General features: G+C 36.5%; 2 protein-coding genes across 6 annotated transcripts in view; one reads left to right on the forward strand and one right to left on the reverse strand.

Moving 5' to 3' along the window:
- LOC120417274 (cytosolic carboxypeptidase 2) overlaps nt 1-17143 on the reverse strand; it is a 115018-nt gene that overhangs the window by 22959 nt on the left and 74916 nt on the right. For 2 of the 4 annotated variants that reach the window (XM_039579342.2, XM_039579258.2), the window contains exons 3-4: nt 13835-13987; nt 12585-13546 (exon numbers count right to left, since the gene is read on the reverse strand). In XM_039579342.2, the coding sequence (XP_039435276.1) occupies nt 12585-13546; nt 13835-13987 (1115 nt within the window). The remainder of the gene's footprint in view (nt 1-12584; nt 13547-13834; nt 13988-17143) is intronic. The other 2 variants (XM_039579414.2, XM_039579487.2) reach the window with 2 other exon arrangements.
- LOC120417486 (glutamine-dependent NAD(+) synthetase) overlaps nt 1-17143 on the forward strand; it is a 207592-nt gene that overhangs the window by 22423 nt on the left and 168026 nt on the right. The gene's annotated exons all lie outside the window — the stretch shown is intronic.

Consider the following 17143-nt stretch of genomic DNA (forward strand, 5'->3'; position numbering starts at 1 on the left):
TTCCAAACTTTAATTGTAGTAAATATACGAACTTGTCGAACTCTCTTAAACTGCAATCAAAGCCCCATTACTCACAGTTCAGTCGAGAACCAGAGCAGTACCAGTGAGTGAATGGGGCACATTACAGAGGCTCCCCTTCGAATGGATGGCATGGCTGATGAATGGGTACTACCAACCGGAGAATTAAATTCCTCAGCATCCAATAACGAAAGCGTATTCGCAAACGCAATCGTACTCTCTCGGGAGACACCAGAGAATGCAATTACTGAATTGAGGAATTTTGCCCAGCTCGAATCTGGGTCGAGACGAGCCTATGGAGGGCTATTTTTCACGGTTTTGTTTCTTTTTGTGTTGGAGTTATTCTGTAATTTGTTGATTGAAAAAAGAAAAGAAAAACAAGTCGTTGAAAAAACAACCACTGAACAAACGACAAATCGCCTGAAATTAGGAGTCGAACCGGCATTTTCACCGTTTACTTTGCCAACCATCCATAAAGTCCGAAACGAAAACAGCTGATGAAAAACCTGACAAAAAAATACGACGACAAAAACAAACGCGTTTTCCGCAACGTTTGTCCAAAAATAACCGCTCGAAACTGGCCGGCGTTTCCACTGAAAAGTGTGTCCAAAACTCACAAAAATAATAAATAAAAAAAAACAAATAAAAAGCGAAAATATTGTGGGCGTAACTCGGCCACTGTTGCGAGACGCGGCGTCCTCTTTCCTCCATTAATCGGTGCTAGCCCCCTTTGGCAGCTGGTTGGTAAACACAGTTTTCAAATTTAGAAAGCCACTTGTTGGACAATTTGGACGTGATTTAAGAAGATCCGCAGCAGCTGCCGCCGTGCTAAGATCAGGAAGTCAACGCTGCTTTCACTTTCTGGAGCCAATTTAGTATCCGCCTGAAACGGGGGTGGTGGATTATAATTGCATCAAATGATGCAAACGAAAAGAACTGGTGGAAGCAATTTTCGGGAAATTTTAGCTTGAAAGAGTTGCATTCATATGGGAAATTTAAGAAATGTTCAAGAAAAAGTTTGCGTGAAATTTTATGAAAAGCGAACTTCAACCTTCAACTACCTAATGCTGAACATTTTGCCACATACAAAAATGGCTTATTATGCAATTTTTTGAAGTCAGTCAGCTTGGGTTTGATCCCAGAAGGTCCCGGTGGCAGTTTTCGAGACGAGATTTGTCTGATCACGCCTTCCGTCGGACGGGAAGTAAATGTTGGCCCGGTCTAACCTAGAGGTTAGGTCGTTAGCTCAGTCCAGGTGTAGGAGTCGTTTCCCTGGGTCCTTTCGCGGTGGAGTCGCTGGTACACAGAAAAAAAATCATGGTAATATTACATCTGGGAAGGGGTACATCTTTTATGTCAGAAAAAAGGTGTAATTTTACCTCTGGAAATGTGTAATTTTACCACTTTTCTGGTGTAATGTAACTTTTTCAGTCTAAATTGAGGTAAAATTACATCATAAAAGAGGTAATATTCAACCTTTCAAAATTACAGCTTCCAAATTTACATTATTTTTTTCTGTGTAGGCATTTGGACTCACAATCCAAAGGTCGCCAGTTTGAATCCCGGGGTGGAAGGAAGCTTAGGTGTAAAAAAAAGGTTTGCGATTGCCTCAACAATAATCAAGCCTTCGGACACCTATAGTTTCGAGTAGGAATCTTGCAATCGAGAACGCCAAGGCAATGCTGTAGAGCGAATAATTTGATTTGATTTTTTCGATGAGAACCGAAAATTGATAAAACTAAGTTGGGTTTTTTATTTGATTAAAAAAAAATGATTTAAAATTAGACAAAATCTCAAAGTTTTCGCATTCTTTTTAACCTTAACCATTTAAACAAATATTAGTTTGAGATATATGAAATGTTAGTTGTTAAACTCTTTTGTATTCCATAGCAATCGTTTTCATTATATTTGGCAAACTTAGAAACCTTGTAAAGTATTAATTTTTTTATTTGTGAATATTTTATGAATATGGAGTAATTTCAGCTCAAATCAGGAATTTTTCTGCTACTTTTGTATCCGACCCTCCAATTTCAATGAAACTTTGTAGACATGTTATCCTAGGCCTATATAAGTTATTTTTGTGTATATGGAGCCAATAGTACTCAAAAATAACATTTGAGAAGGGCGTAAGGTATTTAAATATTTTTTGTATTTTGTAATTTAAAAATTACTGTATCTCGAAGCCGTTTCGTCGTACCAAAAAGTGGTCAAAGACAAACTTGTAGGAAATTGGACGGGTTTTCTGAAAAAATACACTGAAACAAAAATACACGTCACATCTATGAGATTTTTTGATTTTTAAATCTAAAACTTAAATTTAAAGGTGATGTCACGATTTTTTTTCGTTCAAAATTTTTGAGGAAATAGCCTAAAATACAATTAAAAGACTGACGAAAAATGCAGGATGGTATGTCTCTCCTAAAAAAATACAACAATCATTCACTAAAACTGTTTTTTTGAAAAGTGGTCTAAACGTCAATTTTTTCAAAACCGGTAGTGGGAATCGACTCCCCAGATAATTTTACATAAAAGTCTCCATATTGACCATTGTCCTACGTCCAATCCTTGAGAAGATACAGCGATTTTAAAAATAAAAATGTTGAAAAAAAAGGTTTTTTGGTGGTTTTTGGCAATTTCTATATGACAGACTTGATTTTTCAGTCTCGTAAATATTTTTATCGGAAAGCTCTTCCGATTTCCCATAAGTTTGCCTTTGACAGCTTTTTGATTTATGTGGTTTTTATGAAGTTGATAACTTTTTATCAACTCGAACTCCCATGTTTTTTTTTCAATTCGAAATATTTTCTAATGTGTTACAAAGAAACAAAAAAGACATATTTTGCGGAAAGTTTATGACAGTCAAAAACTTGATCTTCGTGAATGCCTTATCACATTTCTTTTGATAAAGTCCACCGTTTTCAAATTAAATTAGTATTTTTTTTAATTAGATTAACCTATGTCCAATGTCCATGCACTCCCTATATCAAAAGAAGCTATTTTGCATCTTTAGTTTTTGCATACAATTCGGAAAATTTGCAGGTTGCAATTAGGAATTTTCAGAAAAAAATGTACACGGAAAAAAATTTCTCGATTTTTTTATTTTGCAATTTGTTTTAAAAAGGAAATATTGTCAAACTAAATTCGATGCAAAATTAAATTTGTAAGCAAAACTGACTTCAAAATATTAAAAAAATTATAATGAAGGAAAAGCGCCGCTGGTAGCCTAAATCCTCCTAATGAGCAATTCTCTGAGATTTCGGTCATTCGATGTTTTTGTATTTTTTAATCCGGCTGAAACTTTTTTGGTGCCTTCGGTATGCCCAAAGAAGTCATTTTGCATCATTAGTTTGTTTATATAATTTTCCATACAAATTTGGCAGCTGTCCATACAAAAATGATGTATGAAAATTCAAAAATCTGTATCTTTTGAAAGATTTTTTTGATCGATTTGGTGTCTTCGGCAAAGTTGTAGGTATGGATATGGACTACCCTAAAAAAAAATGACACATGGTAAAAAAATTTTGGTGATTTTTTGTTTAACTTTTTGTCACTAAAACTTGATTTGCAAAAAAACACTATTTTTATTTTTTTTTAAATATTTTGATATGTTTTAGAGGACATAAAATGCCAACTTTTCAGAAATTTCCAGGTTGTGCAAAAAATCTTAGTGCGAGTTATGAATTTTTGAATCAAAAATCGAAAAATCGGTCTCAAAAATTTTTCAACTTCATTTTTCGATGTAAAATCAAATTTGCAATCAAAAAGTACTTGAGTGAAATTTTGATAAATTGCACCGTTTTCAAGTTATAGACATTTTTAGGTAACTTTTTGGAAAAAAGTCGCAGTTTTTCATTTTTTTAAATTAGTGCATATGTTTGCTCACTTTTGAAAAAAATATTTTGAAAAGCTTTGAAAATTCTCTATATTTTGCTTTTTTGAACTTTGTTGATACGACCTTTAGTTGCTGAGATATTGCCATGCAAAGGTTCAAAAAGCAGGGAAATTGATGTTTTCTACACAGCAAAAAATCCGATGGTAAAATCGCATGCAAAAGCATGCACATCACCTTCGTCAAAATAAACACTTAATATTACACACTGCATGTACAATTTTTGCAAACACAAAAAAAATTGCAACCGATGGGATTCAAACCCAGCACCAACAGTAAGGACTGGCGCCTTAGCCCACTCGGCCATCAGACCGATGAAAAGCTGTAAGGATATCAGCTTGACATTTCGGCCAAGTAGGTTTCCCATAGTGGCGGGCTACATATTTCAGGGTGTAGAATTACATAAAATTGCATCAAATAATGCAATATTTATTTTACACCCAGGCCTTTTACACGCAGCTGGATTACTACTTTTTTAGCTGTGTAAGTCTCACCCAAACAATCCACCATTTTCTAACGTCGATATATCAGCAACTGTTGGTCCGATTTTCAATGTTAAAACATGAAACATTCGTGAAATTTTCCAATATTTTCGAAAAAAATATTTAAAAAATGTTTAAACCAAGACTAACATTTTAAAAAGGTCAAACATTAAATATTACGCCTTTTTGAAATGTTAGTCTTGACGTTTTTTGAGATTTGCTGTTCATTTTATAAACATAATTTTGAAATTCAAAAATCTAGCCTGACATTTAAAAATGTTCAAAATAAGCGTTTTTTTTAGAAATCTGGTATAAATTTTTGAAAGAAATGTAGAAAAAAGCGGCCAATTTTGCAAAAAAAAAATATTTTTTTACAATAAAAAACAAACTTATAATTTCTGAGGCGCACGTTGAACATTTTGAGCTACATCATTGGATTACGCTGAGAAAAGATATTTTTTCACAAAATTTAAAATTTAAGAGGCTTTATCTCAGTAACCAGCAGAACAAGGAGAAAAAAAAACTTCACAGCTTTTCGAAAATAATATCTGCAGGAGTGCTTTTCCATTCTAAATTTTTTTTGATGGCAAAAACATTTTCGAAAAAAAAATACTTAAAAATGTCAGCCAATTTCGATGGCAATTTGATTTTGCATCTTAAAATGATTTTTGAAATGTTGTTTGTTTTCCAAAAAAATAAAAAAAAATAAAAATAAAACGTATTTTCAGTGAAAGATTTTGCACCATCCTCAACTCATGCGTAAACGATACCTTTTTTAGTCCCGTAAAAACATATTTTCAGTTCCTAGCAGAGAAAAATAATCGTTAAAAATATATGGTTTTATCACTTACAAGCAACATAAACGTCATATTTTGCTTAAATTTTGCAGCTTATACATATTACGACAGTGGTGGCAATCAATTGTCAAACAACCTGTTTTCAAAAAGTAACATTATTTTCGTAATGACTTTTCATTAGGGCGTAACTTCAGGCAAAATAAGGCAAGCTTGACTCCCTGTTCAACTTTCGTTGGGTTTGGTCGTCTTTCGAGCTAGCTTAGCGCGTTTTTGACGGTGTTTTGTTAACTTTCGCCGACGGCCATGGCGGCGGCCGCGACGGTGGAGAGTGAGTGGACGGAGCACAGGGCTGAGAATGGAAGGACGTTCTACTGGAACGCGGCCTTGAGGAAAAGTGTGTGGGAGAAACCGGACGGGTTTCAACCCAAGACGCAGGCGGCGACGGGCATGGAGGTGGAAGACTCCGAAGGAGGAGGAGAGGACGGGGGCGAATTTCGTCCCGTGGTCAAGGTTCGCCGCAGGAAGGCTAAGGAGGAGATCAACGTCGGCGATGGCGGCAACGACGGCGATGTGGAGAAACTGCTCAGCAACAACAAGTTCAGCCCGCTAGCGGAGGAGAGCAACAACAACAACAATGCGAACCCAGCAGCAGAAAAAACCATCCCCGTGGTACCAGCAACCGGCAAGTCGGCCGGGGAGAAGAAGCAGCCGCCGCTGGTGGTGAAAGAAATGAGCTTCGCCCGCCTTGCGAAGGTGATGTCGTCGTGTGATGTCCAGCCGGAACACAAACTGACGCGGTACGGCACAAAAATTACGTGCTTCTCGAGCGACGACTTCGACACGGTGCAAGCCCACCTGACGAAGAACAAGGTGCAGTTCTACACGCACGGAAAGCGCAGTGCGAGACCGCACCGGGTAGTAATGCGAGGTCTCCCGAACGTGGAACCGGATTACATCAAGGAGCTGCTCAAGACGGAACATCAGCTGGACGTCTTGGCAGTACACGCCATCAGGCGGAAGCAGCAGCTTCCCGCCATCGATGAGACGCCTTTCATCGTGCTCTTCCCCAAGGGGCACACCAGTCTGAAGGAGTTGAGTAGCAAGGTAAAGAAAGTGGGACCAGTCGTCGTCCGGTGGGTGGCCTACCGGAACAAAGAACCGCACGTGACCCAGTGCAAGAACTGCTTGCAGTTCGGTCACGGAACCAGTAACTGCCATCTCAAGCCCAGGTGCAGCAGCTGTGGGGGTCCCCACAACACAGAAAAGTGCAAAGCAGAAGAAACGCAAGCCAAGAAATGTGTCAACTGTTCTGGATCCCACGAGGGTCTGGACCGCAGCTGTCCCAAACGTGCGCAGTTCATCCAGTCGAGGCAGCAGGCGTCCAAGCCGAAGCCGCCAGCATGGAAGAAGGACAAACAGACTCCTGCAGGAGCCGTGTTTACCGCGGCGGATTTTCCTCCGCTACCTGGAGCGGTACCGGAAGATAAACATCCTCGTCCCGCAGGAAGAAGTCAAGGAAATACTGGCGCCGACGCCGGTGCAACCCCGAAGGAGCAACAAGGTGAACGGATGCTGTACAGCGAGTCGGAGCTGTGGGCCATTTACCGAGAATACAGAGTTCGCTTGAGGCAGTGCAAGACACCCGAGGAACAGATTGACGTGATCGCACACTTGCTGACACATGGCACGAGAAAATGATCATCTGATTCAGTTACGTTTTTTTTTTTATTATTTATTATTTGTTGTATTTTTGATCCTCGGTCCTAACCTGGTCGTAGCACCTAAAAGGACCTAATAAAAATAAGTTGTGAAGAAAAAAAAAAAGGCAAGCTTACGCCCTATTGAAAAGTTATTGTGGATTTATAAAATGCCGAAAAAATTGCTTATTTTTTTTCTCATTTTTTTGAACAGTTTATTTATAAATAAATGTTGATTTATTTCTTTGGTATATCAACAGCTGAGCAAATTACGCCTGTGCGCCACCGTTCATCAACAAAATCGAAAGGTGCAGCAGCCGGGGTTAAATTTGTTTTTGAAAAATGAAATTTACTTTTTTTATGGACAGGTTCACTTTTGCGCGTCGTTGTGATGCTCGCTGATTAATGGGTTTCGTGTTTCACTCTTTTTTCCTGGTGTTTGCACATGCCAAACTCATGAGCAGCAGCAGCAGAACCCGTAATTATAGGTGTTCCAGGAGGAAACTCGGCAAGAAAAAAATCTGCGCAGCTCGTCGAAAATTCTTTCGGGACGACCGCCAAAAAAAATCGAACCCCGTTTTGAGCCGTTATTACACGTTATGTTAATGTTCAGTGGGTATGCGGAGCGATCTTCTTTTTTTTAAACGGATAATTTAAAGATGGAAAAAAGGGAAAAACTCATTAAAAGTGCCGCCATCTGGTCAGTAGTGGTCGACACCATCCAGGGCACACGGACAAGTGCCGTTTGTCACACATGTGCCAACAATGTGTACTTTTGGGACGAAAATTGAGGCATGAAAAAAATCAAATTTTCCTCCAGCGATAATAACCGTTTGACAGGGGAATGCACCTGCTTGATTTTTTTGAAACTGTTTTCAAATTTGTAAATTCTAGCTGCCTCAAAATAATGATTCGATTGAGTTGAAAAAAAAGTCTGACGCAAGTCGTTAGTTACACATTTTCCAGTGACATCAATCTTGAATGTTCTTCAACCGGCAAGAAAATGGCCCCACGAAAGCAGTCCTGAATAGAACTCGTTCATCAAATCCAAATCCAAGAAATGGAACGGAATCCCGCGCTAAAAATGGATTTCCCCTGGTGACTAAATCAGTCCCCCACGAAGAAGCAGCTGTCCTGCGTGGAAAGTCGTTATAAATCATCGATTTTACAACCCCAAGATGGCCAAACTTGTCGAAACTAGTTACAACAGGACGGAGAAGAGAAGATATTGCACATATACCAAATAGATATATAAAAAAGTGTCCCAAGATAGACGACCTTTTCCTTGAACGAAAAGTACCGTACGAGCTGTGCCGGTTATCGGATGAAAATTGTGCAAAAACAGCTGTGTGGGAAAGTTTATTTCTGGAGAAGGACGCGCGCGCGAGAGTCAACTCTTACTTCGGATGAAATTGGCTGTTGATTGATTCGATCGAGTGCCAGGGCGGAGAAGAGGGTATATGGTGCAGATTAAGTTTTCCAAGAATCATCATCGCCTACTTTGTCAATACATGTGGCAATAGGGTGTAATATGGTTCCATGGAAAAAAATAAAATTGTCCAAATCTAATGAGCCCAGCAATTTTTCAGTTCCTTTTGGGGTCTTAAACAACGATTGGTTTAGTCTTCACTTTGCGCAAATAAATTTCACGCGTCACGCTGTACTTAAACCGGATTCATATTCGGATGCTCTGAAAGGTGCTCTACAACTTTCCCGAAGAGAGTATGGTGCTAACTTGTTCCTATAAAAGATACAGCGTGTTCAAAACTCGTCTAAAACGTGTTTTTAGCTCGAAAATCACGTTTTAGACGAGTTTTGAGGACGCTGTATCTTCTTTCAGGAGCAAGTTAGCACCATACTCTCTTCGGGAAAGTTGTAGAGCATCTTTCAGAGTATTCGAATATGAATCCGGTTTTATTACAGCGTGAAACTTGGATTTTTTAAATATTAAAATTCAAAAAAAAGGTTTTTCCCATACAAATTTATATGGAAAATTGAATCGCTTTGCGCAAAGTGAGGACTAAACCAATCGTTCCCAAACTTTGGAGAGTTGTATGTTTGAGTATGGTCAGTAATGAGCATATACATCTGTATGTTTCCTCTATCAACTTTTGCTAAAATTTGCATTTCTTTTAATTTTCACTTTCTCAAAATATCGTATTTTTGATAAAAATTGACATGTGGAGCAATATTGATATCGAGAAAATCGACAGCCAGAGAGTCGACTTTATCAAGGTTGTATCGATAAAATTATCGAGGCTCGGGACGATAACGATAATCTATCGTTATTGTTATCGTTATTTCGATAATTATATCGGCGATAATCTTATCGCTGATAATGGACGATAACTCATTTTTAAAATCTTTTTAAAATCGATCAATTCAACCATACATGTTAAATTTTCAATGCTTTCACTAAAAATATATTTTTTTTAAAACTAGTAAGGCCGTTGCAAATATTTTGCAACCCCCCCTTCAAAATTGTTCCGAAAAACCAGGAGGCAAAAAAATATTTTTTCAAAAATCTTCAAAATTTTAATGAAAATAGAAGTCAAATCAACTTAAAACAATCTAAAACGCATTTTTCTGCATTTATATGTAGCATGTTTGGGCTGAATTAAAAGTGTTTAGATTTTTTTTTATGAAATTCCAATGTACAGCACCGCAAAAACTTTTTTTTTTGCAAAAAAAAATAATTTTCGTCAATACTTAGGTATTTTGGAAACTAATGATTGCAAAACAACTGGGCAGGTGTAAAATGCATTTTCAAACACTTTGTTTTTTCAAATGTTGAAACCATGGCTCGTAAATTCAATGTTTAAACTTTTTTTATTGTTTTGCCCCCCCCCCCCCCCTTCGACTCAGAGTCAGAGTCGAGGGACATAAACTTCGAAAATTATTTGCTACGGCTTAAGTTTTTAAGTAAAATATGTATTCAAAATTGTTCACAAAATATCGTATTTTTTCGAAGGTTATCAAGTTTTCTTATTTGCATTATGAGTATCAATTGAAGCAAAATTGTGCATTCTTTTTTACTTTATTCGAGTTTTTTTAAATACTAAAAATTTCACAAAATACCGTATTTTTTCGAAAATACACAAATATTCCAAATATGCAATATGGGTATCAAATAAAGCGAAATTTGGTTTGTTTTTTCACATTATTAAAGTTATTTTGGAAAATATAAAAATATTCACAAATTACCGTATTTTCAAAAATGATCAAATTTCCAAAATTAAATTTTTTTCACAAAATACCGTTTTTTTTCGAAAGTATAAAATTTTTCAAAATATGCAATATGAGTTTCAAACGAAGTGAAAGTTTGTATGCTTTTCACTTTATGCATGCATTTTTGTAAAAAATACTAAAATTTTCACAAAATACCATATTTTTTCGAAAATACTCAATTTTTTATATATCTAATATGGGTATCAAACGACGCAAAATTTTGTTTGATGTGAAGCATACACAATTAGAATGTATGTATGAAGCATGCAAAATTTCGTTTCATTTGATACTCATGTTGCATATTTTTTATATTGGAGTATTTTCGAAAAAATACGGTAATTTGTGAAAATTTATAGTATTAAAAAAACAAAAAAACAAAACAAACGAATTTTCAATTTGTTTGGTACTCATTTTGCATATTTTGAATATTTGAGTATTTTCAAAAAAATACGGTATTTTGTGAAAATTTTAGTATTTTCTAAAAAAAACTGTAATAAATTGAAAAATCATACAAATATCCGCAAATAGCAAAAAGTTTTTTAAATACTAAAATTTTCACAAAATACCGTATTTTTTTGAAAATACTCAAATATTCAAAATATGCAATATGGCTATCAAACGAAGCGAAATTTGGTTTGCTTTTTTACATTTATACAGTTTTTTTTTGGAAAATATAAAAATATTCACAAATTACCGTATTTTCGAAAATACTCAAATTTTCAAAGTTCAAAACTTTTCACAAAATACCGCATTTTTTCGAAAGTAAAAAAACTTTTAAAATATGCATTATGAGTATCAAACGAAGTGAAATTTTGTATGCTTTTCACTTTATGCAAGCTTTTTTGTAAAATACCAAAATTTTCACAAAATACAGAATTTTCCGAAAATACTCTAATTTTTCAAATATGCAATATGGGTATCAAACGACGCAAAATTTTGTATGAAATGAAGCATACACAATTTGAATGTATGTATGAAACATGCAAAATTTCGCTCCGTTTGATACCCATATTGCATATTTGAGTATTTTCGAAAAAAATACGGTAATTTGTGAAAATTTATAGTATTTTCAATAAACTAATAAACTAAACTAAAAAAGCATACGAAATTTCAGCTCGTTTGATACCCATATTGCAAATTTTGAAAATTTGAATATTTTCAAAAAAATACGAAATTTTGTGAAATTTTGAGTTTATTCTAAAAAAACTGTAATAAATTGAAAAATCATACGAAATTTCTCTTCGTTCAGAACCCATGTTGCAAATTATGAAAGTATTTTCAAAAAAATACGGCATTTTGTGAAAATTATAGTAAAACTAAAAACTTGAATAAAATGAAAGAAACATACAAAATTTCGCTTAGTTTGATACCCATATAACAAATTATGAAAATTTGAGGTTTTTCGAAAAAATTACGGTATTTTGTGAAAATTTTAGTATTTTACAAAGATACTTAAATATAGTGAAAGAAACATAAACAATTGAAAATTGATAGAAACATAAACAATATGAAAATTTGAGTTTTTTCGAGAAAATACGGTATTCTGTAAACAATTTTGAGTCTTAATATGTATACAGTCCAGACTCGATTATCCGAAGCCTCGATTATCCGAAGTTTTTTATTATCCGAAGTTCGATTATCCGAAGGTGTGTATGGGACTTCGGATAATCGAATCACGAACAAAAAAATTTTTTTTTCGTTTTTTTCTTTTTTTTGTTTTAAACATTAAATTCGAGTTCTGCGACCCCATTTTAGTCAAATTTAAATTTATGATTGCCTATTAAATAATAAAATGTATTTTTTTTCAATATTTCGTCACCGCCATATTGGCCGCCATCTTGGATATAAAAATTCTAAATCACTTTAGCGTAGTTTAGGGATCATACTTAAGCTCGACAATCAAAAATTAGACAGCCAAAAAAATGTTTTTTTCGTGATTCGATTATCCGAAGTGAATTTTTTCCCAGGCCTTCGGATAATCGAGTCTGAACTGTACTTTGAAAATTCACTACATTTTCAAAAAATATATTCTTAGTGAATGCATTGAAAATTTAATATGTCATATAGAGTCTTCATTCTACCAATTTCACTCAGTTGCTCTCATTATTCGACAGGGTTGCTAGATAATTGTTCTATTTGTATGCTCATTTGATATTTATTTTCTTACTTTAAACATCAAAATTGAGTTCTGCGACCCCATTTTAGTCGAATTTGACTGGTTGATAACCTATTAAATTAAAAATGCCTTTTTTTTTAATATTTCATCGACGCCATTTTCGCCGCCATCTTAGATTTAAAAATTCTGAATCACTTCAGAGCAGTTTAGGGGTCATACTTAATCTCAACAATCAAAAATAGGACAACGAAAAACATGTTTTTTTTTGTGATTCGATTACCCGAAGTGAAATTTCGCCAAGGCCTTCGGATAATCGAGTCTGGACTGTATGAGCAAAACGTTGCTTTTCCAACTCACCTGTACACCGTCTTCGCCTTCGTGTTCTTCACGCGAAAGTAGAACCACTGCGTGTGCCGGTTCGTGTACATGTCCGGCCGCAGGTACAGCTCGTAGTACGTCGGCGTAATCTTGATCGCCCGGCCCAGGTTCCCGCTCTCGAAGCGCGACTCGAAGATCAGATCGTCCGGCTCGAACGCGTTCGGGTGGGCCGTCGGCTGTGCCTTCGATCCGCCCACCGTCGACCGGCTAAACTGCGGAACGGGAACAACGGGGTCATCTTCGGGTTCGCAACAGTTTGGTGATGTTTTTGCTGTTGTTGTTGTTGGAGGTGTTGTTGATGTTGCTGAGGTTGTTGTGTTGTTGTGTAGTGGTGATCGTCGTCGCCGTCGTGGTGGACTCGACTCGATCTCGTGCTTGCTCTGTTCACCCTCCGAGTCCGTTTCGGGACCGCTGGCGTAAAAGTTGTCCGACGTGGACTGGGGCTTGACCGGCCTTGGACGCGTTCTTGGACGTTTTGCACTGTCTTCTTCGTCCTCTTCGTCCTCCTCGTCGTCTTTGACGACTGTAGGCTCTGATTGCGACTCGAGGGCCATTCGTGCCAGCTGTTCCCGGGTGAAGATCTCCGATTCGTCGTTGATCTGGTTGTACGACAACTCCGTACCAAACTCGCTAGGTTCGTAGCGTAGAACGTTGTTGGCGGCTTCTTCTTCGTCTGAGGAAGAACTGCTGCCGCCACAGCAGTCCTCCTCTTCTTCGTCATCGGTGTACCCGTAGTAGTGCCACCGCGAGTCATCGTCCACGTCCAGGTCCGGACTGTCGTACGACCGGCCGTTGCAGTATCGGCGATCCTGCCCGCACGGAAAGGAGAGATTACTCGAATCGGATTCATTGTCCGAGTCGGCAGTTCTGGTCGCTTTGGGCAAGGCATCATCGTTAGTGGCAGAGCTCGGCCCAAGATCTGTACAGCCCGGGGTAGTGTTCTGTGCGCGTGTGTTGGTAGTGTTGCGTATTAAAGAGTTACAGAGTTACGTGTCCAGCAGAAGAAAGAACCATTTTAGAGATTGTAACGCAACCGGCACAAGTACCCTCTCTAGCTTCAGGAGGGCCATGAAGTAGTAGTTGTTAGCAGCGAAGCTATGAAGAGCAAGCTTTCTCGAGAGAGGTTGAGGTTAGGTCGAACAGCCACTTCAAGAACAACAATAACAACGAGCACAGCCATCAGCCAACAACAAGAACAACAGCAAAACGGACGAAGGATGTCAACTTACGTAATGAACCGCGCTGGTAGGATTGTAGTTGAACAGAATTACGCCATTTTCCTCGCCGACCGGGCGGGGCTGCAGCTCCTTGCCCGTCGGTTGGTAGTACGGTTCCGGTGTGTCCGGGGCGTAGTTGATGTGGTAGATGCGTTCCTCCTGGACCTGGAGAGGAAACAAAGAGTGATGGATGTCAAAATTGGGTTAGAAGTAAAACTTTTATTGTTTTGAGTTCAAATCTTTTGAGATAAATTGAGATGTCTCTAAAAAAAACACAGCGATTAATTACTATTCCATGCCAGTGTTGCCAGATTTTTTATAATGAATTTATCTTCAAAAAAGAAAGCTCGACTTTTCATAATTTCTTGTTGTTTTAATTCGCCAGTATCTTTTCGGGATCAACTCGGATCGCTTTGCATTCTTCGATAAAATTGTAGAGTATTGAATTTCACATTACACAGAAAAAAAATCATGGTAATATAACATCTGGGAAGGGGTACATCTTTTATGTCAGAAAAAAGGTGTAATTTTACCTCTGGAAATGTGTAATTTTACCACTTTTCTGGTGTAATGTCACTTTTTCAGTCTTAATTGAGATAAAATTAAATCATAAAAGAGGTAATATTCAACCTTCCAAAATTACAGCTTCCAAATTTACATTATTTTTCTGTGTAGATTCTACCTCTTGACAAAATTTCTACACAATTACAACCACCATCCGGAAAAACAAACAGTTTGCCTTTCTCCATACATTTTTTCAATAATTCCTGTATAGACTTCATATTTTAACAGCGATCACTAAACCTTAATCGATTTGGCTCAAAATTGGCTCAGATGCTTTATTTTGGCCAAGGAATCGAGCCAGGGGGTGTCATCTACAAGGTTTTTAATCGATAATATTAACGTCTGAAGATAACGATAATGGTTATCGTTATCGTCGGGGTGATAACGTTATTTCGATAATTCTAATGGACGATAACTAATTTTTAAAATCTTTCTGAAATCGAATAATTCAACAAATCATTCAAATTTCAAATTAATCAAATTTCCAATGCTTTCACTAAGACTTTATTTTTTGAAAATGTAGTAAGTTTCCAAAATTGTTCACAAAACACCGTATTTTTCGAAAATACAAAAAAATTTATGATTTGCAATATGGGTATCAAACGAAGCGAAATTTTGTATGTTTTTTTCACTTTATTAAAGTATTTTTTTAAAATACTAAATTTTCACAAAATACCGTATTTTTCCGAAAATACTCAAATTTCCAGAATTTGCAATATGGGTATCAAATGAAGCGACATTTTGTATGTTATTTTCACTTTGTTAAAGTATTTTGGTAAAATACTAAAATTTTCACAAAATACCGTTTTTTTCGAAAATACTCAAATTTCCATAATTTGCAATACACGTATAAATATACGGTATTTTGTGATTTTTTTTATTATTTACAAAAATAATTTGATAAAGTGAAAAAAGCATACAAAATTTCGCTTTGTTTGATACCCATATTGCAAATTTTGAAAACGTGAGTATTTTCGAAAAAATACGGTATTTTGTGAAAATTTTAGTATTTACAAAAAAAAAAAAACTCTTTTAATGTGAAAAAGCAAACAAGATTTTGCGACGTTCGGTACCAATATTGCAAATAATGAAAATTTAGTACTTTCGAAAAATTACGGTATTTTGTAAACAATTTTGAGTACATATTTTACTTTAAAACTAGATTTCAAAATAAATAATTCTTAGCATTGAAAATTTAACATGATATGGTTGAATTAAGTCAATTTTAGAATGATTTTAAAAATGAGTTATCGTCCATTATCACCGATAGAATTATCGAAATAACGATAAATATAACGATAGATTATCGTTATCGTACCGACGAAAACGATAAAACTATCGTTATCGTTATCGAGCCTCGATAATTTTATCGTTAACAACCTTGGTCACCTAAGATATTTCTAAATTATCAATTTTTCTAACCACCCTAATGGACAGCCGCAAAAAAACAAAAACAAAAAAGTCGAAGTCAGTTTCCATGTGGTTATGTTACAGACATGACCAGTATGACAAAGATCAGATTTTGAGTAAAAAATGTGGCCAATATTGAAAAAATAAGCTAAAAATTGTAATTTATTTTACTTAGGCGATAGGTTGCGTCGAATATGGGTACTAGGTCCAATACAGGGACACTTTCACTATTATCACTTACATTTTACCACTTTCCAGCAATTTTGAATTCAGTCAAAGCGTAACTCTCAAGCCAAAAGCGATAATCTCACCCTTTTTACGATCATCCTTATAGCATTCTACACGGAAAAACCACGAATAAAGTCAATTTCCGCTGATACGTACGCACGCACACCCAGAGCCATTATGAGACTTCCGGGGTGCACTCAACGGAACCCATTACTCGTCGTCGAGGGGTCCACCATCAATCGATCCTTAAATTTTTATCAGCATCAAAACTCTTTTCTACGAACCTCCCCCTCCAAGCAGTACGATAAATTCATATCGAAATGCTCGTAAAAATAACTCGTACCGCAACAACGGTTGAAGTCTGCCTTCACCTTAACCAGTTCTAACCTCAAAGGGTTATACGAGGTAAAATTAGGTGGTCATAAAGTAGGAAAGTGGCTATGACGTCATTGTTCGGCGGGCTCGATATCGTCTCCATCGGAGCAGAAGTGACGTAAAATGCACATTTCTTTCCCCCGGCTTTTGACGTTTATGTCTCGATCAAAAGGCACTGATTGTGAGGCACGGAAAATAACTCAAAGAAGATTGAGCATTTTGACCAAATTAAAAAAAAATCTTTTAGTCCAAATTATGTAGTAAAAGAAGATTTTGTTGAAATTTTAGAATAAATCTTCTGACAATTCAGTCAAATGCCAATATTTTGAATAAAATTTCTTTAAAATATTATGTTTTTCCGTGTCTTTCGAATGAAATGTTCGACAATCAACACGGCCGTCTTGCCAACGCCAAAGTTCCACAAATCCAGAAAGTGTGCGGCGCGGTTAAAAATAAACCCCCAACATTTCGTCGTCGTCGGTCGACCGGTGAAAGTTGATCGAACTTATGCTTCATGCAAATACAGAATTTTCCGACCATTTTCCATCAACTCCCTCCCCCCACTAAGTGATGTGCCTGAGAGAGCGCGGCGCTATATTTGTTTTGATTTTCGACGTTGGCAAGAAAAAGGGATGGGGAAAAATTTATCAGCTGGAAAAATCGTTGATGGAGGGCGATTTGAATAAAATTAAATTGGCCTAATGTTGATTTTTATGGCCAGTTGGTCCGTCACCTTTTGGGACG

Source organism: Culex pipiens, chromosome 1, assembly GCF_016801865.2.
Source record: "Culex pipiens pallens isolate TS chromosome 1, TS_CPP_V2, whole genome shotgun sequence".
NCBI classification, from domain to species: Eukaryota; Metazoa; Arthropoda; class Insecta; order Diptera; family Culicidae; genus Culex; species Culex pipiens.